Consider the following 27,055-nt stretch of genomic DNA (forward strand, 5'->3'; position numbering starts at 1 on the left):
AAAAACAACTTTCATAGCAGGAACAACTCAAAGTGTAATTAAAATCCATTAGATTAAGACACAAAGAATTGGAAGAGATGGAATGGCTGTCGTCTGTTTGGATAGAAAATCAAACAAAAAACAAGTTTGTTTACGATAGAAGCAAAAGCATTAGCAATATTTTATTACGTAATACCAAATACGTAATAGTCGTAATAAAATACTTACATATTTTATTACGATTATTTATTGTATTTGGTAATGTTTTGGTTACAAATGTGTGTTCAATCTTGGGTGGTCGGCACCTAACCCTATTTTTCCTGTAGGGCCTGTTGTTTATATTGCACGATTTTGCATTGCACGAGGGTTTCTAGGAACACAACTATCATGCTATACGAGGACTGACTGTATTCAGAAAAAAATCCCAATACTTAGTAATACTTACAGGAAATGATGTTAACCTTTCTAATCCCATGGAAACCATAAGACAGGCAGTCTGTAGGGCAGAATTTAAAAAATATATATATTAACATATATGCTAATGTATGTACCAGCTATTTTAAAAAGTTTAATATTTCTCACAAAAGGTTTTCATAAAAGAGATAAACTGCTAAAAATGCTCAAATGACCATTTCTAAATTAATATTTAATTAATTATTCACATATTGCAAGATGATTTGGCATCTAACTGCAATTCAAAAAGTTCTGCAGCTCTAGTATTTAAAAAATACTTTATATTATAAATTTCAATTATAATTTTATATTTTAGCAACTGCATTTATTATTAAATACAGTTGTTACTTTTCCTGTAATATTTTAATAGTTATTGAATAAAATTCTGACACTTCCTCTTCCAAGTCATTAATGGCTGCCTTGAGTGCACATCACCCCTGAACACCTGTTCCAGTGAAAGTTAAACTCGAGATTTCTGAACAAGTAGTCATTAGGGTTAAAAGGCAGGTTGTTTAGCTGCTCATAATGACATGCCATGCCACAGAACTCTAATGTAAATAAGCACATTTGCATGAAGCAAAATACTTTTGATTTTCTCCACTATTTAAATTTCATAGAATCCCTTAATATAAACATATTCATCATGATTACTATGCTTATCATGGAATCTTTTAGTAAATAATAAACTAATGCAAAGTACTGCATATGGGTAGAAGTAACCCCAGAGAAACGTACCAACTGTGTGGTACTACGCTTAAGGTGGTAGAAAATGAAAAAGACCTGGGAGTAATTGTGCAGTCAGATATGAAGCAATTCTGAGCAATGCAGACAGGCTGCCAGGGCAGGTCATGGGGTTTTGTCAATGATATATAGGAATTTTGCTAGCAGAGAGAGAAGGAGGTGATTGTCCCTCTGTATAAGGCAATGGTCAGGCCACGCCTTGAGTACTGCGTACAGGTCTGGAGGCCTCATTTTAGGAAGGATGTAGATGTACTTGATTGAGGTGTATAAGGCCTTGAATGGGTTGAGCACACTGAATTCTGATGGGATCCTTCCACTTGTTCAGATTACGAACCTAAGGGGGCATAAATTCAAATTAAGAAAAGACAGATGTAGAATAGATGTGCGGAAATTTGCCTTTAGCCAGCGGGTGGTTAATTGTTGGAACAAACTTCCATCTGTCGTTGTGGAAGTTGATAGGTTGAATAAATTTAAGGAGGAACTGGACAGGCATTTGGAGGGAATGGTGTGATTTTTTTTTTTGGCTGATGCTGCAAAGCTCATACGCTTGCTTTCTTGCATCACATGCCACTACTACTAATAACATCCTTTCACAGTCTCCAAAATGTCTCCTAATCTTGCCTACATCTCTTGATACAGGTTTCTAAAAACAGGCATTCCTTGGAAGACACTAGAACACCCAGTTGTAGCATGTGGGGTTAATATTTAAAAATGATTCACACTAAACAGCTCCATCATACCCCTTCTTCAGTGTTAATCATATATTGTTTTCATTTCTCATGTTGTTTACATTCAGCAATAAACAACTTGAATATTTGTAGTTACTGAAAATATCAAAAAACTATTAAAAATGTTCTTGTTTATACTCTGGTACGACCATCAGATCAGAGGATTTTACAATAAATCACGAATACAATCATTAATCATATTTAGCTATCATGTAGGCTTGAACCATGATCCACTCATTGAGTATGTGCTACTGCACTCTCACTCCAGAACATTCAGCTATCAAGGCCTATCATAATTCAACTCTCAATCGCCACGAATTTGCTTTATATAAATAAAGATAGTGGGGAGGAGACGTGCTCTCCATGACCATGACTGAATCCAACTCTTATACTACTGTCATTCCCAAACAATCATTAGATTACACCATTGTCCCCATTCCCTTACTGAACTGCATATACACTCATGCAAAATTCCTCAGTATCTGAATAACTTACATCATTCCTTATATCTGAAGATATAAGAAATACAGAACTGGAATTTGGGGAGTACAATGTGTACAGGAAAGATAGACAGGACAGGAAGGGAGGAGGGGGTTATGCTATTAGTTAAGAAACACATATAATCCGAGGAAGTGAAGCCAGTCGACATCACTGAACAGTGCAGTGTCGAGTTAGTTTGGCGTGACATAAGCATTAGGAGATCAAAATTGAGAGTAGGATTGTGTTATAGGCTTAATGACTCTGATGAGTATGATAAGAAACTGTACAGGGAAATAGAGTGGGCCAGTAAATCAGAGAGTCTTATAATGGGAGATTTTAATTTCCCAGATATTGACTGGAATTTGTGGATTGGTCACTCACACACTAGCAAGGCTTTTATGGATTTATTGGATGATTGTTTTCTACATCAGCATGTTCGGGAGGCAACTAGGAGTAATACTCTTGATCTAATTATCAGTAGTGATTCTTCATGCATTAAGAATCTGCAAATAAAGGAACCACTAGGTAGCGGTGATCACAGTGTGCTGAAGTGAGATTTACTCAAAGAGGTAACTACCAACAGGGGTAAAAGGAAGGGTTTTTTGCTTTCGTAACTATGGTGGTCTGAGACATTATTTAAATTCTATATGGTGGGACCAACTGATGATGTTACCAACAGCAAATTCAAAATGGGAAGCATTCAAAGAACTTATCTTGGAAGCTACTAGGCTTTACATACCAACTAAGAAATATTGTTCAAGGTTTAGGCCTAAATGGATGTCAGATGAACTAATGAGACATATGGCAGAGAAGAAAAATGCATGGGATACATACAAATTAACACGTGACACAGAAGCCTATGATAGATATAAGCTGGTCTGCAACCAAGTCACAAAGGAGATTAGCCAGGCAAAGGCAGATTAGGAGAAATCTTGGGCAAAGGATGCAAAGAAAAACAGCAAAGAGTTCTTTACGTATGTAAAAAAGGCCTGATGTAGCCAAGTGGTCAGGAGCGAGAGTGCATAGCACGCATTCCTTGAGTGGACCGGAGTTCAAGCCCATGACTACTAAATACAATAAATATTTGTATTGACGATTTATTGTAAACTCTACTGACTTGGTTGTTGTGCCGGAGTATAAACAGAAAATTTAATTTTTTTTTTAATTTTAAACTCTAAAAGGAAATGGATATTGATAGTTCAACTGTTGATTATCCTGCTCAAGTGGCTAACAAACTAAATGAGTATTTCGCATCTAAATTCACATGTGAGGAGTTATTCAGGGAGGGGAATGCCAGAGGTGAATAAAACTCTGGCAGTGAGCTAGATGATTTTGTAATAACTGAGAGGAAATTGTTGAAGATAAACATAAAAAAGGCACCTGGAGTGGATGGGATCTATCCAGTTATATTAAAGGAGGCAGCAAAAGAAGTAAGCAAACCCTTAGCCATAATTACGAGAGCTTCTTTGGACTCAGGGGAGGTACCCATGGACTGGAGATGTGCAAATGTGATCCCAATTCACAAAGGAGGATCAAAGGGCGACAAGTAATTACAGACCTGTGAGTTTAACTTCTGTTCCAGGAAAATTAATGGAGGCACTGGTTAAAGAAGCACTGCAGGATCATCTAGACAAGACTTCAGTTATAGTTCGGACACAGCATGGTTTTGTTAAGGGAATGTCTTACCTGACCAATCTGATTGGATACTATGATGTGGTCACAAAGGAACTGGATGCAGGGAATAACTTTGATATCATATATTTGGATCTTAGAAAGGCTTTTGATACTGTTGCACATGGAAGACCGCTGAACAAATTGGAGCAGTGTGGCATTGGAGGCAAATTGCTCCTATGGATAAAGGCATGGTTAAATGGGAGAAGACAGAGTGATAATCAATGGACACTCCTCATCATGGACTAATGTTATTCGTGGAGTTCCCTCAAGGTTCAGTGTTGGGTCCATTGTTGTTTATTATATTTATAAATGATATTGATGATGGTATATCAAGCTTAATGTCCAAGTTTGCAGATGATACGAAGTTAGGCAGGGTTGTTAAGGACACAAACGACAGTATGCTGCTGCAACAAGATCTAGAAAAGTTGAGCAGATTGGCTGAGAGGTGGCAAATGAAGTTTAACATTCAAGTACTACATATGGGAAGCAGTAACCCCAGAGTAACATATCAACTCTGTGGTACTACACTGACAGTGGTAGAGAACGAAAAGGACCCGGGGATAATTGTGCAGGCAGATATGAAGTTTTCTGAGCAGTGCAGACAGTCTGCAAGAGTAGCTCATGGTGTCTTGTCAATGATATACAGGAATTTTTCTAGCAGGGATAAGAAGGTGATTATCCCCTAGTATAAGGCAATGGTCAGGCCACACCTTGAGTACTGTATACAGGTCTGGAGGCCTCATTTTAAGAAGGATGTAGAGCTGTTGGAACGAGTACAGAGAAGGGCAACAAGATTAGTGAATGGAACGAAGGGTTGCTCTTACGAAGAAAGGCTTAAGTTTTGCAAATTACATTGTCTGGAGACTAGGCAACTGCGAGGTGATCTGATTGAGGTGTATAAAGTGTTGAATGGTTTGAGCATGCTCAATGCTGATGGGATTCTTCCACTTGCTCAGAATAATCACCTGAGAGGGCATAAATTCAAACTGAAGAAAGACAGATGTAGGATAGATGTTTGGAAGTTTGCCTTTAGCCAGCAGGTAGTTTGTTCGTGGAACAGACTTCCATCGTTTGTTGTGGAAGTTGATAGCCTAAATAAATTTAAGGCTGAGCTGGACAGATATTTGGAATGAACAGAGAGGTGAAATGGGAGAGTTTTTTTTTTTTTGGCTGATGCTTCATAAGCTTGCTTTCTTGCATCATATGCCTCTACTAATGCTAACTTTTCTACATAGTACAGACATAACATTGTCTCTCACAGAGCGGTTGAATGTAAATGAACTAAGAATATAAGACTTACCAGATATAGAAGAAATATTATATAAAACATAAGAAACAGCACTATTCCTAGAATGACGGGGGCAGTACGTGGTAGTTTCTCGGTTGCAAAATCATTCACAAAATACAAGTTGATGGCTATTACTACCACTGAGAGAAGGCTTACAATTATTTTTGTGATCCTGAAAAAATAAATAAATAAAAATCACAAGGCTTCAGTACACAAAACATGTAAAATAAATACAATAAAATTTATTTAACCCTTTATTTTTAATTTTTTTCTTACTTTAATTGGACTGCCCAGCATTAGAACAAAATTGTCAAAAATCATATCAGAATTTAAAAAAATAAAGAACTCTTAAAAATACCTAATTGTTTTTTTTTTTTTTATGAGTAACAACTTCTACATCTATTTATATATCACCCGATTCAATTTAATCCACCTCTGGATTTAAATTCCTCAGAATTTATTCAATTTTCATTCCTCAGATTTTATTCAATTCAATACTTGCAAGCACAAAACAGATAACTGATATGAGCATGTGTGATTATTTCCTCTCATTTTCAAAGCTATTTTTGTGTTACCATCTATCAAACTGCTCTGGTACTACACTGACAGTGTAATACCAGAGGAAATAATTACCTGTATCTATAATTACTTGGAAACACAAATAAGATATAATAGCATAAATTGGAAGATTAAGGTAATTTTTATGTAAAAAGATACATCATTTATTTGAAACAACTTCAAAAAAAAAACCTCAAAAAAAAAAAAAAAAACCACATATGCACATCTGTTTTGACAGGCCCACACATGAAAAATGCATAAGTAACACACTTACAGAAGGGTTCATTTGAATCCCCGCCCCCATGTATATAGTAGAACCCTGTTAATCTGGACCCCGATGATCCAGACTGGATTTTCAATCAGGAAAAATTCTAACTATCGAAAAAAAATATTTTTATTCACTGACATTTTGGAGGGGGTTTAAAATTTAAAACAGTAAAAAAAGATAAGCAATCAATAACAAAGAACATCACATGCACAAATTGCAATTAACATGATACGAACAAGTAAGAATGGAGTAACAAGTTACGAACCTTAAAAAATAGGAATGAACAGAACATTCTGAAAATTTATGTTTTTGATATGATTGAAGATTTCATGGAAGGGGAAACACATTTCACCATAATAATGTGAAAATCCACAAAATTCCAGCTGTCGGTATTATCACAAATTGAATAATATCATATTTACTATCTGTTTATAATAGATTGCACTAACAAAAAAGCCTATTAAACAGGGGACTGCTAATTGTTTTTACTGTTTTATGGTTGTGACCTCCAGAAATCCGACTGGACCATGTGGTATGGTCAGAGACAATCATAGGGCAACCTTGAGTGCTGGCCTATTCAGTTGACAGCTACAGCTAGCATTGTCCATGCTTACACCTTACCTCAGTTCTTTAGTATGTTTTTTGTGTTTTTATTTATCTTATTTTTTTGTGGTTTTGGGTTAACAAAAGATGGCAACAAAAAGAAAGTGTTACCGTTTTGATAGAACAAAAACTGAACGCGCTTTTTCGCTTTGATAAAGGGGAAAGTTTAAAAAGATTTCTCTCGATATAGGGGTGGCAAAACAAACTGTTTCTGATTGGAAAAAAAATAGGAAAGCAATCAAACTTTTGTGCAAAAACGGTAGCCGAAGACAGCTTAAGAAATAGAGCTACCGTTAAGCAGTCAAAAAATGAAAATGTGGTTTTGTCAAGAACAAGAGCAAGGGGTTCCTTTTTTCGGCCTAATCCTTCAATCAAGTGCTCTTAGCCTTAACGAAAAGTTAGGAGGTGACCCATCTTTTACTGCAAGTTTGGGGTGGTTATCAATCAGACACTCAGTCTAAAACACTGATGGATCCAATATCTTTCTATTACAGAAGATTTAGGAGAAGTCTGGTTGGTCTGCCTCCCTAAAATTCACTCATGCACACCTTCTTGATGGCAAGCCCCGTTACGTCACTTAGGTGGCAACGAACGTGTAGAGTGGTTCTCTGCAAGACGCCTGGTCAATGTGACGAGGTTGTTGTTATTATTTGGTTTTTAGGAGCATTAGCAGCTAAGGCCATATTGCTCCGGGGGGATATGTGGTGGTCATTCCCTGACCTTTCCACATCCTCCGTATTTGGTGGGCATGGGCTCTAACCCCGGTCTAATCAAGAAGCGTGTGCTACGCACTGCTGCTCCTGCCCAACTGGCTACGGAGGTGCCAACGTGACAAGGAAAAGACCAAATCCTCCAGCATATGACAGCACGATGAAACAAATGGCCCTCAGTCCCCAGCAACTTTCACTTCCCCTCTTACGGCAGTGAGAGGATCAGAGTGGAAGCAGAGGGTGCTAAGAATCTCTGGGTACGATCATACTGCCATGCACAGAAACTGAACTTGGCCTGTTACAACATAAGATCGCTCATCGGTGAAGACAGGATATTAGAGCTGGAAAAGGAATTAGAAAATGTTGTTATTTGGTTTTTAGGAGCATTAGCAACTAAGGCCATATTGCTCGGGGGATATGTGGTGGTCATTCCCTGACCTTTCCATCCTGGTCTAATCAAGAAGCTTGTGCTATGCACTGCTGCTCCTGCCCACATGGCTACAGAGACGGCGAATTAGAAAATGTGAATATCATCAGTTTGGCTGAAACAAGAAGAAATGAACCACTTATAAGTATATCACGTGGAAATCTGCTGTACACCAATGGAAACAGTGAAAGGAGTGAAGGTGGAGTTGGCTTTCTGGTCCATAAAGATTTAAAAAACAACATTTTGGAATTCAAAAGTACATCACCAAGGATGTCAAGAACATCAAGCCATGATGATGAGAGGTTGAAGAAATGTACACCGAAATTGAGTCTTCTAGATGAGCAGAAAACCCACTATATATTATTATTATGGGGGACTTCAATGCTAAGGTTGGAAAAAGACAAAACAGTGCAGAAAGGGGAACTATAAGAAATTTTGGAATTGGTGAAAAAAATGAACGAGGTGAAAGATTTGTGGAATTTGCAGAATCAAGGATTGCTGGTAATGAACACTTTTTTTCAAGAAAAGGGTGAACAGAAAGTGCACATGGAAGAGTCCAAATGGATTAACAACTAATGAAATCGACTTCATCCTCACTAACAGAAGATATATCGTGAATGATGTTACCGTCCTGAATAAGGTAAATGTTGGAAGTGATCACAGAATGGCAAGATGTACACTTGATATAGATGTAGGAAAGGAAAAAACTTGACTCGAGTAAATAATAAGAACAAGTTTGAGCTTCTGCAGACTGCTCAAGACCAAGATATCGATGAGGAATATTACAACTTTCTGAAAGTGATAAAGCCCAAGAAACCTATAGGGAAAAAGAAATCCAAAGAAGAAAAAATTAGTCAAGAAACACTTGTTATGATGAACCAAAGGCGACAAATGAAGAGCAAGATAAACACTGACAAGGAGAAAACTGAGTATACTGAGTTATGCAAAGCCATTAGAAAGAGACTCAGAGAGGACATAAGATTTAACACAAGAAAAGTAGAACAAGCATTAAAGGAAAACAATGGACTTGAATCAGCAGCCATAAGCAGTAAGAGAAAGAAAAATAATACTAAAACTGAAGAACAGTGATAGTGTACTTATAAGTAGCAGAGAAGGCATAATTCAAATAGCAGAAGATGACTATAAAGAATTATACAAGGAGCGAGGGAATGATGCCAGCAGTGGGGAAGATGGATCACAAATCAGTAACACATATGACATAACCAATATCCTTCCCGATGAGGTAGAACATGCATTGAAAAAAATGAAGAGTCAGAAAGCCCTGGGGGAAGATGAAGTTACTGTAAAGTTGTTAAAATTGGAAGGAAGAAACATAACGCAAAAACTGGCAAGGCTCTTCACAAAATGCATTAGAAAAGGTGTTACGCCTAAGCAGTGGAATAATGCAATCATAGTTTTGCTGCATAAGAAAGGAGATAAATCAGAAATTGGAAATTATAGACCAATTAGCTTGTTATCCCACATCTATAAGTTGTTCACAAGGGTTATTACTAACAGATTAGAAAAAATACTTGATGAGAATCAACCGAAAGAGCAAGCTGGCTTTAGGACAGGATTCTCAACTATGGATCACCTTCACATAATATCACAGCTAATGGAGAAAGCAAATGAATATAAAACACCATTATGCCTGGCATTTGTGGATTATGAAAAGGCATTTGACTCCATACAGCATAAGGCAATGTTTCGGGCACTGGAAAGACAAGGCATAGATACCACATATATTATGATTTTGAAGAAAATATATGAGAATGCTACCTTTATTAGACTAGACAAAGGCAGTAGGAAATTTAAAATCGAGAAAAAGTTCGACAAGGAGACACAATATCTCCGAAACTGTTTACTGCTGCCCTTGAGGAAGCTTTCAGAAGATTAGACTGGTCGCAGAAAGGAGTCAATGTGAATGGAGAGTACCTAAACCATTTACGATTTACAGATGACATTGTGGTCATAAGCCACAATTCAAAAGAATTAGAGGAAAATCTTAATCAGTTATGCACAGTTAGTAAGGATTTTGGACTAAAGATGAATATGGCTAAAACAAAAGTAATGATGAACAAGTATGCCACAGAAAGAAACAATGATTGAAGGAGCAGTAATTGAAAGCAGCAACTAAAAGGTGGAGTCATATACTTATCTGGGACAAGTTATTAGCTGTAATAATGATAAATGGCTGGAAGTCAAGAGAAAAATAAATTTTGGATGGATAGCATTGAGGAAATATAGTTACATAATGAGAGCAATATCCGAGTTTGTCTGAAACGTAAAATAATGAACCAATGTATACTCCCCACCATGACTTATGGAAATGAAACTTGGGCACTCACCAAAAGAATGGATGAGAAGCTGAGAACTACACAGCAAAGAATGAAACAAATTATATTGGGAATCAGACTGTTAGATAAGAAGGGAAACACATGGATTAGGCAGCAAACTCAAGTAAAGGACATTCTTATTAAAATTAAAGAACTAAAATGGTCTTGGGCAGGACACATAGCTCGAAGACATGATGACAGATGGACTAAGAAAATAACAGAATGGTACCCAAGAGGAGCTAGAAGAAAACCTGGAAGACAACAGCGGAGACAGATAGATGAAATTCATGAGTTTTTGGGTAGTAAATGGATGGCCATTGCACAAAACAGAAGGAACAGGAAAGTTGCTGGAGAGGCCTTCATCCTGCAGTGGATTGAAAATGGCTGATGATGATGATGATCAAGGTGGAAGGAGCGTCATGGAATCCGACAGCTCAGAATTACAGGTGAAAGTCTTTCTGCTGATTGTGTTGCAAGCAAAGAATTTAAAGTACAGTTTCTCAAGTTTATTAGTGAAGAAAATTTAGTTCCATCCCAAATTTTTAATGCTGATGAAACTGGTTTATTTTTCAAAATGTTACCCAAAAAAACGCTTGCCTCATAACTCGACTCTTCAGCTAAAGGACATAAATAGAGTAAGGAAAGAGTGACATTACTTTTGTGCAGTAACACGTCTGGGAATTTAAAGTTACCACTGTTAGTCATAGGGAAATTTGCTAAGCCCGGCACTCTTAAAAATGTAAACTTAAATTCCCTCCCAGCAAAGTACACATCACAAAAATCAGCTTGGATGACCTCAGCTCTTTTTAAAGATTGGTTTTTCATCTGGTTTGTTCCGTTAGTTAAAAAATATTTAAGGGATCAATGACTAGAAGAAAAAGCAGTTTTATTCATTTATAATGCTCCAACCCACCCAGCAGAAGAACTGAGATCTGGCAGCATTTTTGTAAAAATTTTGCCACCCAATGTTATTGCACTGTTACAGCCTATGGATCAAGAAGTTATAGAGGCTGTGAAGCGACGGTACAGAAGATACCGTCGCTTCACAGAAAGAAGTTGACAATCTCACTGTTAGAACAACAAGAAGTGCTTGAAGAAAAATTGAACTTTATGGACCTTCTTAAAAATGGCAACAAAAAGATAGTCATTTATTATTCTGCTGCAGCTTGGGACAAAACTGACACGACTATCCTTATCAAATGCTGGAAAAAACTTTGGCCTGATGTTCCAATGGAAAGATCGGAGGAGGAAATGGATATTTCTTTGGATCCTGATGATAACAAGGATGATAATGATTTTGTTCAGTTATTTCAACATCTAGGAGATTGTTCAGACTTAACAAATGAACATATTGCCCCATGGATAATGTGTGACAATGATATAGGATATACAGGACATCAGATCCTCACTAAGGAAGACATCATGCAAGCATGCTCATCATCATCATTGCAAGCTAATGAAGATTACAACTCCAATGATAAAGTGTGAGAGGAAACAACTGGCAAGAGTCACACTGAAGCAACCAGAATGCTGGAGAAGCTACTGATTTATATTTCAAGAGACAGCTGATGTGTCATCTTAGCTGATGACACATTAGCTGGTGAGCTTCTGACCTTGAAGTGGTTGTGAGATTGTGTAGCCTGAAAGTGAGCTTCAAAATTAAAACAAAAAAACATGAGGACTATTTCAAGTAAACTTCTCAAAAAGAGTTATTTGTTTTGTGTTGTAATATTTGTGTGTTTAATTTTGTGTAATATAATGTTCTACATTAAAACGTTATTCCTTTGTACAGTATTTTGTTTACTTACCATATTCTTTTACTCTTTATAATTTTTACTTTAAAATTGTTATTTAGTATCATTAAATAAAAACTGGTACGTGAAAAGATAGCTTCCAGTTAATTCAGACTTTCATTAATCATGACAGAGTGTGGTCCCATCAAGTCTGGATTAACAGGATTCTACTGTAGTTATATCTATGTTATTTAGTAAGAAAGGTAAATTTTTTTAATGTGAAGGCAAATTAGGACCTTCTTAGCTAATTCAAATGTTTTAAATTCATAATGAAAGAGAAGGTGCACAACTTGCTATATGTGTACCAAACAAAAAAAAAAAACACTTTCAATAAATGGCTAGTGACCCTACCCTGGTAAATCTTCAGAGCTCAAACATGGTCAGCCCTCTTGTTATTTTCCCATTTCATATTTTATGTTTTTTGGACTACCGATGTACTAGTGCTGTCATAAACTTAGCACCCTCATAGATTATGTTAGCAGGGTCATAAATTAACAAACCCCAGCAACTCACCTCATCCATATTTATTTTATTTTTTTGTTCCACTCTGCACAAGCTTCTTAATTCATTAGAGAATTTAATGTCATGACAACATCAACAGAGATTGCACTGTATCATTTAGTCTTTGATAACAATGTAAAACTTCATATATGAATCAGCAATATGAATGTATTGCTGATTCATATATGTATTACAATAAGTCACGTAATACTATACACAGTAGTCCTTTTGAATGTTTCATTTTTATTTAATTATTCAAAGTGCCAATGAAATGAGTTTACAACATGTTAACTTTAAAAAAGAAGGAACAAATCATCAAAGAAGTAGAGAACGGCATGAAGAAAGGTGTGTCACTGCAAAGGAGTTCAGGATATAAGCCACAATACTATGATCAATATAGAAAATACAAAAGTAACAATTTGAAAAGCTTATACAGTGTGATTATAAAATAAGATAAAATAACATAAAATAAAAATAAATAAATGATACACTATAATTTGCAGGCCAGTGGGTACAAGTTTTCTAAGCCGTAAGACACCAAGAAAGCAAAGTGTATCCTATATACATAATATACATGGCTCTAAATCTATAATTATGGTAATTATATTGAAGCAATGGGTTCAGAAAATAAATTTTTGAAATTAATTATATTTATTTTTATTTTATCTTATTTTATAATCACACTGTATATACTTAAGTTCACGCTAAGGTGACATGCAAATTCAGCTCAGGGTCCTACTATAGGAACGGGTTTGTGATCCCGGGCATACCCGAGCTACAACTTATATCTTGTATTGTCTTTAAGCTGTCCTACACTTTGTTCTTATTTCTCCAAAATTATTAGGGTAATCAGAGGATGTAGGAGAAACTATTTCTTATTTGTACTGCTATATTTTCGCCTTTATGGAGTTCAGGTTCTATTATTCCTACTCTATTAGTTTTTATTCTTCTTATTATCTGCATGTTTCTCTTTGCGTTAACTTAACTTTAATTAATTAATTATTTATTTTTACCATATCTATCACATAGGGGTCACCAAATATATACTCACTACAGGGATTATTATTTCATAACGACTAGTTGTTACATTATGTCCTGGATACGGTAGATATGCCTTATACTTTACATTTATTCTTATTTTAATTATTAAATTATGTTCTCTGTCAGGTCAACGATGTTCAATATATGCTTACATTTATAATACCTTCCTTTTGATTCAAAAATTTTTAACCACCTTTAATTGGTTTAGATTCAAATTACTTAATCTCTGGATTTTTTATATTTTATATATCTTAGCAGATATTGATCATTACAGAAACAGAGAACTCCTTGTCGTTTTCTGCCTTCAGTCTGGGTGGTTGGCCCCAGTTGAAGTCATCTAGATTTTGGGTAGACAACGATAAGTTATGTATATATATATATATATATACTAAATAGATACGTTATAGTGTAAAGTAAATATCTTTAAAGTTTGAAAATCCATATAGCCATAGTCCTGCCATATCTCCAGTATACATGAAAACCAAAATATAAATCATATTAAGTAAATTAATAAAATAATATGCCCAACACAGGAAAATTATTTTGCAAGGAACTTTGTCGAGGGCTAAACCCTTACAAAATAACCAACCCATGCTAGACTGAGCCATCGGTTTCTGTTATCATCTGCCTGTATACTAAAGCCAAATTATATAATAGTGGAAATGTAGAATAATTTAGTATAACATTAACGTAAGATTTGAGACAAATGTAAGTCTAGAATGCCAAAACAACAAGTGTAGTACCGTATTACATAACAACAATTTATAAATGTTACAGGCTGGATGATATTTAGCCCGACCGATCGCTACCACATTATAAGCACAACTGAGTAATTATTAAAATTTTGCTGAACACAATTTAGCATAAAATTTGCAGAAAATAGCTACTAAAGCTAACCGAAGGAGAACGGAAAAAATTTTTTCCGTTTTTCCGTTCTCCTTCGGTTAGCTTTAGTAGCTATTTTCTGCAAATTTTATGCTAAATTGTGTTCAGCAAAATTTTAATAATTACTCAGTTGTGCTTATAATGTGGTAGCGATCGGTCGGGCTAAATATCATCCAGCCTGTAACATTTATAAATTGTTGTTATGTAATACGGTACTACACTTGTTGTTTTGGCATTCTAGACTTACATTTGTCTCAAATCTTACGTTAATGTTATACTAAATTATTCTACATTTCCACTATTATATAATTTGGCTTTAGTATACAGGCAGATGATAACAGAAACCGATGGCTCAGTCTAGCATGGGTTGGTTATTTTGTAAGGGTTTAGCCCTCGACAAAGTTCCTTGCAAAATAATTTTCCTGTGTTGGGCATATTATTTTATTAATTTACTTAATATGATTTATATTTTGGTTTTCATGTATACTGGAGATATGGCAGGACTATGGCTATATGGATTTTCAAACTTTAAAGATATTTACTTTACACTATAACGTATCTATTTAGTATATACATAACGTCCGATGTAATGTTCGATCGTTTGATGGCATTAATTGGTGTGTTCTATATATTACGCTTAAACTATAATTTTACATCTTTACAACCTAAACTCAGTAATTTTATGGATGCTTTATATATATATATATATATATATATATATATATATATATATATATATATATATTTTTTTATATCCCTTGCATTTCTTTAAATCCAGCTTGGTATTGTCTGCTTGAATTACCTTCTATATTATTATCTTCAATATTATACAAAATATTTTATACACATTATGGTTGTAATTCATAATTGCTCTAGCAACTGCATTGGCCCATAAGTATTAGTTACAGCTTGTTACAATTTATTAACTTTCTTTCCATATTACTCATATAAATATATATACACACTAGGCTATTGGCCTAACCAATAGCCTAGTAAAATAGTAAAGAGCCCAAACTACCATACTTGATCTGAAACTATCACTGATGTTTTTAACATTAACAAAGCAGGGTTTTTTTTTTTTTTTTTTAACCAGACAAAATATTGGAATCAGTAACAGCTATAAATGTGTTTTTAGCCTCTGAACAAAAAATTGAAAGTAGAGTCCACAAATCAGAAAGCAATCTATAATTTCAAACTATTTTATTGAAATATTTTTGTGAATATATTTTACATGAAGTGGATAAGAATAAGGATGTAAATCAATTTGAATCCTCTACATGTGATGTTAGTTGATTGATATGTTGTTTAATGGCACAAGGGCTACTAAGGCCATATTGTGCCTGATTCTATTCCATAATGCAATTACCAGTTAAAATCTGTTAAATAATCGTGTCTGCTTCAAGAAAACAAAGAAATCGGCTAGATTTGCATCATCTCCAATTAGATGAGGTAATGTTACAGATGCAAAAGCAATGTGAAAATTGTGCTTCGATAATTATTATAATGATTGCAATCTATTAGAATATGCTTCATTGTAAGTGTAGACTGACAATATGCACAAATAGGCAGATCTTCCCCCATGAGTAAATAAATATGGGTTAGATGTGTGTGCCCAATATGCGTCCTAGCCAGGATCACCTCTTCTTACCTATTTGATTGCATGCTTGATGGCCACAACTTAGGTTCGTGTTTAAATTGAAGCAGTTTACTGCCACCCTGAGCCTGCCATATTTGCAACCATTGCACTTCACACACATTTTTTATGACTGATTTGTAGTCAGTATATGGCCCTTGGTAGTTAGAAGAGCTTGCAGTGATTGGATGTTTAGCGGCTTGATCTGCATATTCATTTCCTTTGATGCCTACATGACCTGGTATCCAACAGAACGTGACTGACTGGTTATCAGCTTGTAATGCAATTATTTGGGATCTGATTTGCTTCAATACGGGGTGGATTGGCCTAGATGGATTTTTAAATGCTGAGAGAATCAGAGTAGATCACAGTTTTCTTAATCGACAGATTAATCACGTGATCCAGAGCTATTTTAATTGCCCACAGTTCAGCAGAATAGACGGTGCATTCCTTTGGAAGGGACGCAGAACTAGAAAAAATAAACAAAACTGCCGCTGCACTCACTGTTGTACTTGTTTTTGAGCCATCGGTATATATTTGAAACCACCAATGATTTTTAGCTACAGGTGCAGCATGGAGCTTCCTGATGGTGAGATCTGCTGCTTGCTTTTTCCCCCATTATTGGAATAAGAAATCACAGATTGGAGTATAATCAGACTATGGAGGGTCATGTGTGCTTGTTTCCTGAAAGGTATTACCCATATCTAAATTCCAGCATCGTGTTAACTGTAGCAGCCTTATCCCAATTGGCTTGTTTTCATTGGGTTTGTTCTGATAAAAGGTGGTCCATTGGGGCTCAAATAAGTATGGCAAGATAGGATGGAAGGGAAGGCTCCGTATCTTTGCTGCACAGTTGAGTAGCAATATTTTCCTCCGAAGACGGAGTGGAGGTTCGTGTGCCTCTATATATAAACTCTGTACAGGGGATGTTCTGAATGCTCCTAAAGCAGTTCTTAGGGAACTTTGATGGATAGTGTCTAACCGAATTAGTGCACTTTTCCTGGCAGAGTCATAGATTGGAGCTCCATAATCCAAGCGAGATCAGATTAATACTCAATATAGCCGAAGCAGAGTATATTGGTCAGCACCCCACATTGATGATGACAGTATTCTGAGGATATTTAATTTTTTCAAGCAAATGGTTCTCAGGTATGTAACGTGTTGTAAGAAGTTTAATTTATTATCTAGGATTAGGCCAAGAAACCTGATACTGTTCGAAAGAGGTATGGTGGAATTTAAGTTTTAGTTCGGGCTCAGGATGGATCTTTTGTTTTTCACAAAAATGAATACAGTTGGATTTTTGTGCTGATAAGCTGTAGCCATTGCGAGACATCCACAGCTCAATTTTGTTAATTGAGATCTGAAGTTGTCTCTCGATAGAATTCATATTTTTCCCTTGGCATGAGATCATGAGGTTATCTGCATGGTGATATAATTCTACTGTTCTTGGAATATCATGGATGATATTGTTTATTCTTATTAAAAATAGAGTAGGACTCAAAATAGATCCCTGAGTGACCCCCTCCTCCTGGATATGGATTATAGAAAGAATATTTAGATGACTAACTTGAAAGGTTCTGCCCTGAAGAAAGCTCTGAACAAACAAGGGAAGCCTGCCTCATAGTCCAAAAGCGTAAAAATCCCATAGAATACCAAAACGCCATGTATCAAAGGCCTTCTCTAAATCCAAAACTTAACATAACTAAGGTGGTCATTTCTGACAAAAGCATTTCTGATGTTTGATTCTGCTTTAGTCATCATATCTAATGCAGATCTATTTTGCCAAAAGCCATACTGATTTTTATGTAAGATGTTATGTCACTCAAGAAACCAGGTGAGCTGTTTGAGAACAATTTTCTCCAGGGTTTTCCCTAAACTACTAGTTAAGGAAATTGGATGATAATTAACTGGATTAGAGAAGTCTTTTCCTGGTTTAGGGATGGCTAATACAAGTGAATGTCTCCAAGAGCAAGGATAATCATGTTCCTGAAAAATTCTATTAAAAAATATTAGAAGAGTTTGTAAAGCAGCAGCATTCAAGTGTTTTAACATAATATAAAAAATACCATCAGGGCCAGCTGCACTATTGGGTGCTCTGTTAAGAGATTCCTTTAATTCAGATATTGTGAAAAGCTGGTTATATGGAAGAGAGTGACCGGTGTTGAAATTTAACTTCTGCCTTTCTGTTGCCTCTTTAATTCATTGGAATGGAGCATCATATGAATTTGCTGCTGAAATTTCGGCAAAAGCATTTGCTATGTCTTTTGGGGAAGACAGTTCCTGTCCCTTACAGATCAATATAGGAGAGGATGACAAAGGATATTTGCCGTTCAGATGTTAGATTTTCCTCCAGATTAATCTAGTATCGGTGTTTTTTGTGATAGTGGAAGCGAACTGTATCCAGGAATCTTTTTTGGCTTTCCTTCTTATTTGTTGCACTTTAGCATTAAGTTTCTTGTAAATAATAAAGCTAATAGTAGTGGGAGGCTTGCAGAAAATATTCCAAGCTTTATTCTTTTCTTTCTCTATTACATTCATCATTCCACCAGTAGTTTTTATGCCTGTGTGGACGAGTTGGCGACTGAGGAATAGTTTTATCAGCTGCTGCAAGTATCTGTGTAGTGATATGGTCAGTGGCTTCATCTATTGACAGATTCTGAATCAAATGTTTATCTAAAGATATATTTAGGGAAAACTTTGTCCAGTTTGTCTTTGAGAATTTCCATCTTCTGCGAGTTTCCTGATATGTGGAAGTAGTTTGGAATCTACAAATAATAGGAAGGTGATCACTGTTATGTGGATTATCCAATACTGCCCAATGTATACTTGGGTACAGTGTGGGGGAGCAGATAGACAAATCTATGGCAGAAGTATTTCCTGTGGAATAATTCACGAGTATGTGCACCGGTGTTCAGCAGAGTTCGACTGTGTGTGTGTCCAGTAAGGTTTCTATTAGTTTCCCTCTTTTATCCATATGTAGATTTCCCATAATGGATGGTGTCCATTAAAGTCACCCATCAAACAAATAAGAGGTGGTATCTGGGAAAGGAGCTCATCAAAGTCTTTGAGTACATACGTTTGGTTCGGTGGAAGATAAATAGATACAAGAGAAAAAAAATTATTCCAAGTTCTATTCTTACAGCAACAACTTCTAAATTAGTTTTTAAGGGGATTTTCATGGGCTGCAGTTGCTGCATTCCTGTCACGCCTGTACAAAGTATATTTCTTTATTGAGGGGGTCACTTGTAGAGTTAAATATGTTTCCTGTAAACAAATGCCTGCTGGACTGAAATGTCGAATTGTCATATAGCTCATCTGTATTAGTATGTAGTCCTCGACAATTCCATTGTAAAATGCACTGCATTATTTAGTTTTAGTAGTAGGATAATCTGGTTGTTTTTTAGAGGTAGTAGGCTTATTGCGATCTATTTTAATTTTATCTTTTTTAGGAAAGGTAGGCCGTCCAGTGTCCATATCTTCTATTTTTAACCGATTTTATTTCTTTTAGTACCCATTGTAATAGTCCAGTTTACTGTATTATTTTATTTTATTAAATATTTAATTACCTGGCTGGTGTTTGAGTATTAATTTTCTTGAATGTCCATATCTTCTTCAGCATAAATTTCTAATAAAGGTTCTTCTTGAGCTTTGTCATCTATATCCATTTCTGAAGTATTAATGTGGCTCTTAGTAGATGATTCAGCTTTTGCCATCCTGGTTTCACTTTAGGACTTTATGCCACTAGTAGAGGGGATGGAAATTGGGGTATTACAAGTCTGGTCTTTGTTGTTTTGCTTCAAAGATGGCTGAAGAACTGAAAGCTGAGCCCTAGCCCATTCAGCAAGCAATATGTTAGGTGGAACTGAGTCACTGGTTTGTGTAGCAACAGAATGATATTTCTTTGTAACATTTTCATATGTGTATGCAGGAGTATCTTTCAGTATTTGTCGTCTCGCTTCCTGATAGGTCACTGTGTTCAACTTTAAATTTCTGTATTTTTTTTCCCAAGTTTCCATAACTCACAATTTTTAGAATATGCAGGATGATCTTCCTTGCAATTAGGGCAAACTGGAGATGTTTCAGTACAGTCAGTTTGAGTGTGATCCACATTTTGGGCATATTGTGTTTCCTCAAAGTGTTGTCTGTGAGCATCCGAACTTCTGACACTTAACACCGTAGTGGATTTGTATATAGGGGCAAATATGGCAATTTAGATAACCAGCTTTAACAGTATTTGGTAAATTTGGAGTACTGAATGTGAGTATTACACTACGGGTTGGAATGAGATTGTCATTCCTATGAGTCAAAATTCTCTTAGCTTGTATGACCTTTTGATCTTTCAGTTCCTTCACAAGCTCCTCTTCTGTTACATTCAACAGATCCCACTCAGAGATAACACCTTTGGAACTATTTAGGGTGGTGTGGGGAGAGATTTTAACAGGAATTCTTCCAAATGTTGAGAGCTTTAACAACAGTTCTGAATGTTTGGACTGTGTTGTCTCAACGAGTAAATCGCCTGACTAATCTTTTGACCATTTTAGGTGATCCAGCAGCATTTTCTAGAAATCGCTGTATGCTAAATGGAGACAGTTTACTCACTGGTTGACTACTTAAAGAATGGATAATAAGGAAATTTGGATACTCTGGTTGGTTATCTTTTTTCAAGCACTTATTTTGTGCATTTCCTTGATCCAAGTTATACCAATCTGTGGTATTTGAGCTCAGCAGCTCTAATGCTGGATAATTTTCTTTATCCATGTCAGCTCCTTTGCACCCTGGGAGATTGGCTATTCCACCCAGGTTATTACCGGCCCCACCACGGGGAGGCAGGAGCAGTGCCACGAGGTGACCAAGCAGCTGTTAGTTGTGTTAGTGAGAGATATGAAAAAGCAACAAAGGTGTGTCTTTTCCTTTGTGGGCCTTTGCCTGCTTCCTGTAGTGTCAAAGAGCTACTCTAGTAGAAAATGAGGAAAACGGTAATCAGAACAAAAAAAGAATCTCTATATGGCAAAAGCTCTTTGAAAGGATCACTTTATTGAACGCACTATAATCGCTTGGCCACGGAACGCTTGGCACCGGGGCCATATGTGACGTTTAAAAACTGGAAAAATTCCAAGACTGGCACCCTGCAAGTCTGGAGGCAGCCAGTTTTGAGACTTTGTGCCTGTGTAATGTCACAAACTTCATGCTACAGATTTATTATTATTTCCAATTTATTATTTGGAAAAAAGTGCAACTATAACACAAAAAACCACATATGTACTCTGTATGCATGAAAGATGTTTTATGTGTAAACAACTTTGATGACACCTACTAAATTTTGAACAGCTAGAAACAAAATCATGAATGATGTAATGTTTCTTGTTCACGCCCACTACTGACTCAACGTTGGTAACATTAGCATCATACTTCAGTCCGAAATATTTAGTATGAACAATGTAATGTTTTATGCACACGCCCACTACTTACTCTACTGAATCAATGTTTGGAAGAGGTTAGGCCAATAGCCTAATTATCCATTTGATTGTAGCCATTTGTTGAATAGTATTATTGCAACAATACAAGTATTTGTATTGTTACAATCATACTATCGTGTTGGATCATGTTACTCTGTCATGCTTTGTCGCAAATTACACATGCAGAGCTAATGAGATCTGCAAGAAATGACAGTATCAACACATAATACACTATCGAAACTATGACTTGGCTCAGGATCTCAACGAGTATAAGTGCGAGATGGTTATTTGTTAGTTTGTTATTTGGTTTTTAGGAGCATTAGCAACTAAGGCCATATTGCTCCGGGAGATGCGGTGGTCATTTCCTGACCTTTCCGCATCTTCCGTATTTGGTGGTGACGGGCTCGAACCCCGGTCTAATCAAAAAGCGTGTGCTACGCACCGCTGCTCCTTCCCACCTGGCTACGGAGGCGCCCTGTGCGAGATGGCAATGCTGCATGTTCCATTTTGCAATGAGGAAACAGAGATACTGTCAGATATGAAATATGTCAAGATCTAAGACGACAATGAAGAGCTCATACTAGAACAGTGTAAATTATATGAATCAAACTTGGACATTCACAAAACGATTGAAATATGTAAGACGTGTCAAGACAACAACAACAGTGACCCTGACGAAGCATGCAGTAATGACCTACATAGCCTTGTAACATGATTGCAAGAAGACCCCTTTCAAAACTTCTACAATCATCCAAACAGCGAGATGAATGAGGATTTAAAGCTCGCCACCCTCAACTGACTCAGTGCAACTGCAAAGAAATGCAAAAACTTGATCACCAGCGAGGACTTCTGCAACCGACCCAGCTGGTTGCAGAAAAATGTTTATGATTTGCCTCTTGATGGAAATATACAACCACTTCAGTAATACAGACGGGTACTGTAATGCCTACATTACATGCGCTTCAAATGGTAAGGCTGCCGTTGTGACAGACAGAACTACTGTGCAGACTGCCCTCAAGATATCCAATTTTCTGGTTACCAAAAGGTTTCTGCCATGGGTAGCAATGGTTAGCCCAAAGCCACCTAAGTGGTATGCCCCAAATCAAACATTTTTCCACAACCAGCTGGTTTATGCCAGATCTGAGCACATCCAAGATCACCTCCATGATCCTCTGCATGATCTCCTCTCCTGACTCCATTCTTTTTGCCTTTCCCATGATGCTTTGTGCTGGTCAAACCATTTTTTTGTTTTTTTTTTTAATTTTAAATTTTGCATGACATCCATTTCTCTGGCTATCAAAATATTTCTGCCACAGGTGGCAATGGTTAGCCCAAAGCCACCTAAGTGGTATGCCCCGAATCAAACAGTTTTCCACAACTAGCTCTGAGCACATCCAAGATAACCTCCCATGATCTTTTGCATGATCTCCTCACCTGACTCCGTTCTTTTTGCCTTTCCCATGATGCTTTGCACTGATTAAACCATGGAAAGGGCAAAAAGAACGGAAATGACATCATTGACATCACTTCCGGAAAGTAACTGAGTTAGTTTTACACATGCAATTGAAAAACTAAAGTAATTGACGTCATTTCCAGAAATGACATCATTTGCATTTCATAAAATCATGAAAAATTGGTTTTACTACAGTCTATTTTTAGTAGGTGCCACCAAAGATGTTTACACATCAGAAATAAAGAAGAGGATAAGTGAGTTTTCTGTCCACACAAACTTTTGCACACTAACAAAATTACTTTTACTTGAATTTGTGGAACAAATTCACGTATAAACACATTTTTTGTTGACTATATAGAACTGTGGCCTCATCAATTATGTTTTCAATAGAAAAGAGAACTGGCTGAATATACTTTCCCTTAAAGTTAAACTGACTAAGTGGAAACTATTTATGTATAAAAATCAGCATACAGCCATTACAGTTGCTGCTTTAAAGTAAGCTCATCATTTTAAATCAAATGAAATTATGGATTGGCAAATATGGCTCTACTAAAAATACTTCAGTAACTAAAGACTTAAGATAATTAAAACTGGTGATTTAGGCAACCAAACAAAAAAAAAAAAAAAAAATAGCTTTTGCAAATTATAAATTGATTTCTAAAACCACCTACTGATGGTTATGAGAAGAATCAATATCTAAATAAAAAGTAGAGAAGCAAAACTTTCATTTAACTATTACATTAATGGAGACATAATACATGAATAATCATTACAATTCTATAAAACATAGGATTTTAATCATTTAGTATCAATCATAGAACAGATACAACATACTGAAGTACACATATATAATAAAAGGAAATTAGAAAAAAATCAAAAAGCAGAATAAAGCCCTATACTTACTTTCCATTTTGGAAATCTCCCATTACACTTTTAGATGAAGTAAAGGCAAGAGTTGGTAAAAGAGCAAAAGGAAGCTGGAGACTCATTAAGGCATTAAGCATATCATTCATTCCACTTAGATCTGTTACATCTTTATAAATTGCTATGAAAAGAGTAGGGAAAACTGCTATGGTTCGGGTAAACAAGACTCTCTTCCATCTAGTCCACTTCAAATCAAGAAATCCCTAATTAAAAATATGTCAATCATTGCACTGATTCAATTTTTGTTATTATACATTATCATAGATCCTTGTGTACTGCCAAGTAAGAGTGAAATTACTGCTTTGCACATATTAAAAGAATACTGAACTTAAATTCATAGTATTAACTATTTTAAAATTTGCCAGCGCACATTATACAGCACCATACCGATCCCAAAAACTGGCAGCATTTTTGCCAGAATTTAATTGCACCTTTGCCTTTTGGTGGTGGTGGTGGTGGTGGTGGGAGGGGGTGATTCACCATGCTTCCATTTTTTTGACATTTGTTTAGTTTCAGAATCAGAGTGAGGAGTCCAAATTTTATCCATGGTGATTAGCTGTGGAAAAACTCTTGCTTTTCCTAGCACAATGTTTTATGTGCACATTGTGCCCTTTCCTTCTTATGGTGAGGAATCACAAGTCTGGGAATCCATCTAGCAGACACTTTACTCACATGCAACTGTTAATGGATGATGTTCTTTCTCCACAGACCTTACACTAATTTGGAGCTCTGCAGCTAGTTCTTTGAACTAATACAGTGATCTAGGATTAATGTCTCAATTTTTGCAACACTCTTCTATTACAGCAGTTGCTGGACATCCTGGAATTTCTTCATCATGCACTGGGATTCTTCCACATTTGAATTGTTTAAACCAATATGCAACACTAACTTGGGCAGTCTTCTCCCTAAACATGCGACCATTTCTCGTGAAAATTGTTTTCGGTGTTTTCCCTTGCAGAAAGGGGTACCGAATCGCTGATCTATATTCCACTTTATCCATTGTGACACTGCACTGCATTCAGTGCTGGAAAGAAAAAAAAAAATGAATTGTCAAATCAAAACCAAAATTTGTGTGGTTGCTATAGAGGTTTCAAGGCATCAGACAAAAAAAAATCCTGTCTATGAAAATACTTCTGGATGAGTACAAATCTTTTTTGAACCCCTTTGTACACAAAATAAGAAAGTAACAATGACCTTTCCTTGTGTAATAGTGCTCCATACACATTTTACTCACTGAACAGTTATTTATATAAAATAAAAAACTAGAATGCTAGACTACACTGCTAATACAACTGCTTCCTTTCGTATATATAATTTTTCCTATTTGGTAAATTTCCAGTTTGTGCTTCATATTCTAGCTTTTTAATTTTCAATTTATATTTTACTAATGTTTGGCAAGAAGCATACTACAATTTATAATGCTGTTTTTTCTGGTATTTCACATAAGTTTATGAAATAAATGTTTTTTTTTTTTCTCCTTTAAAAACCATCTTTTTACAACACTAATCTCTCCACCCCTCCCCACAGAAAATACATATGAAGAAATGTTCTGCCAGAAAACAGAAGTAGTAGAAGAGATAAATTAGGAAACGTTGGTTCTGTTAGTTTGGAGGTGAATGTTGAATAGATGCAGCTTGTTTGTGGTACATGTTCAGAAAAGAGTGAAAGAATTACAAATGCTAATTAGAACAGTGCCCATGGAAACAGATTTGAACATTTATGTGAGAGAGAGAGAGAGAATGAAGAGAGATGTCATTAATTGACCTGACTGCCCTCTTTTGAATGGAGTCAAGGAGCTTGAGAGAGGTTTTGGTAACACCACCCCATATGTGAAAACAATACTCAATGGTAGGTAGGGTGAATATGAAAAAAATTAATACAAAATAAGTAGTTGTTTAGAAGAAAAGAGTGAAGAAGAAAACCCAGTTTTTTGACGCAGAAGAAGAAATATTTGTAACATAACATAACCTAACTTAAACCTAATCTATTTGCAATATTTCTATTGCCTGTGGTAAATGAAACCATATATTTAGATGTCTTTTTAAATAGTAAATTTATCTTTTGAAATAGCATGTAAGCACTCAGAAATATAATGTACAGTAAAAAGTAGCAATGAAATAAACACTAACATACCTCCATGACAAACTGTCCAGCATATGTTCCTGTCATTGTTGAACTCTGGCCTGCAGCAAGGATACCTACTGCCCATATATACATAGCAGCTAACCCAAACTGGCAACCTAAGAACACCCCCTACAAGAACAACTTAATATTACATAAAACTCACATGTAATGAATGAACAAATAATATTAAAATATACAGGTACTGAGACTAAACACTTTCATAGCCTTGCTATTTGTGTACTGAGACTGGAAAAGTCTCAGTACACAAGAAAAGAATTTAAATTCAACTTTTAATTTTCATATAGAAATATAGTTTAAAAAAAATATAGGTAGGGAGTACCATTCCATAATAAACCTTGCAATGACACTAGAACAGCTGCTATTTAATATTTGGAAAATAAATCGAAATGTAAGATGAATACGATGTAAGATGGATACGATATAAAATGAAAATGTTAAAATATATGATTAAAAACACTGAATTCATACAGTTAAAACTCAAATTACACTCAGATTTGAAAGCTTACACTTCTTTCTCAGTAGTAAAGTGCCCACATTTTTTCAATTTAAATACTATAGCAGATATGATAATGCTCTGCAGCATTAGTTGTTGTGCCACTGTGGCAGTATACAGCAATGTATAATCCACAGGTGGCTGAGTGACAATGATCCAAGTGGCACAGTTCAAACCATCCAAAAAAACCACTCTATGCACAAATATAATATGCTTGCCAATACCCTACATATACTGTCCTACCATTAATATCCTGACACCCCTCCATGGATTGGGAAATAGGTCCTATGCATGCAACACGTCACAGAACCTGCTATAAATCTGCACACTGGACTTCAAAACAGACAATTGCAAAAGTGGGCATGCAAGATGACATGTTCGACAGAATCAAGATTTCCAACGTGGAATGACAGTAGGATGCCACATAAGCCAGCATTCTGTATGAGACATCAGAGTCACTCTGGGGATCCTTACATCAACTGTTAG

At 35.9% G+C, this 27,055-nt stretch overlaps 1 protein-coding gene across 2 annotated transcripts in view; it reads right to left on the reverse strand.

The window, feature by feature from the left end:
• The window catches only part of LOC150079448 (natural resistance-associated macrophage protein 2-like), a 162,984-nt gene that overhangs the window by 28,795 nt on the left and 107,134 nt on the right, over positions 1-27,055 (reverse strand). For both annotated transcript variants that reach the window (XM_090383971.1, XM_090383970.1), the window contains 4 exons: positions 26,065-26,184; positions 23,911-24,134; positions 5,356-5,515; positions 425-475 (listed from right to left, as the gene is read on the reverse strand). In XM_090383971.1, coding sequence (XP_090240097.1) covers positions 425-475; positions 5,356-5,515; positions 23,911-24,134; positions 26,065-26,184 — 555 coding nt within the window. The remainder of the gene's footprint in view (positions 1-424; positions 476-5,355; positions 5,516-23,910; positions 24,135-26,064; positions 26,185-27,055) is intronic.

This window comes from Mastigoproctus giganteus, chromosome 10 (genome assembly GCF_048544385.1).
Source record: "Mastigoproctus giganteus isolate SK-2022 chromosome 10, ASM4854438v1, whole genome shotgun sequence".
NCBI classification, from domain to species: Eukaryota; Metazoa; Arthropoda; class Arachnida; order Uropygi; family Thelyphonidae; genus Mastigoproctus; species Mastigoproctus giganteus.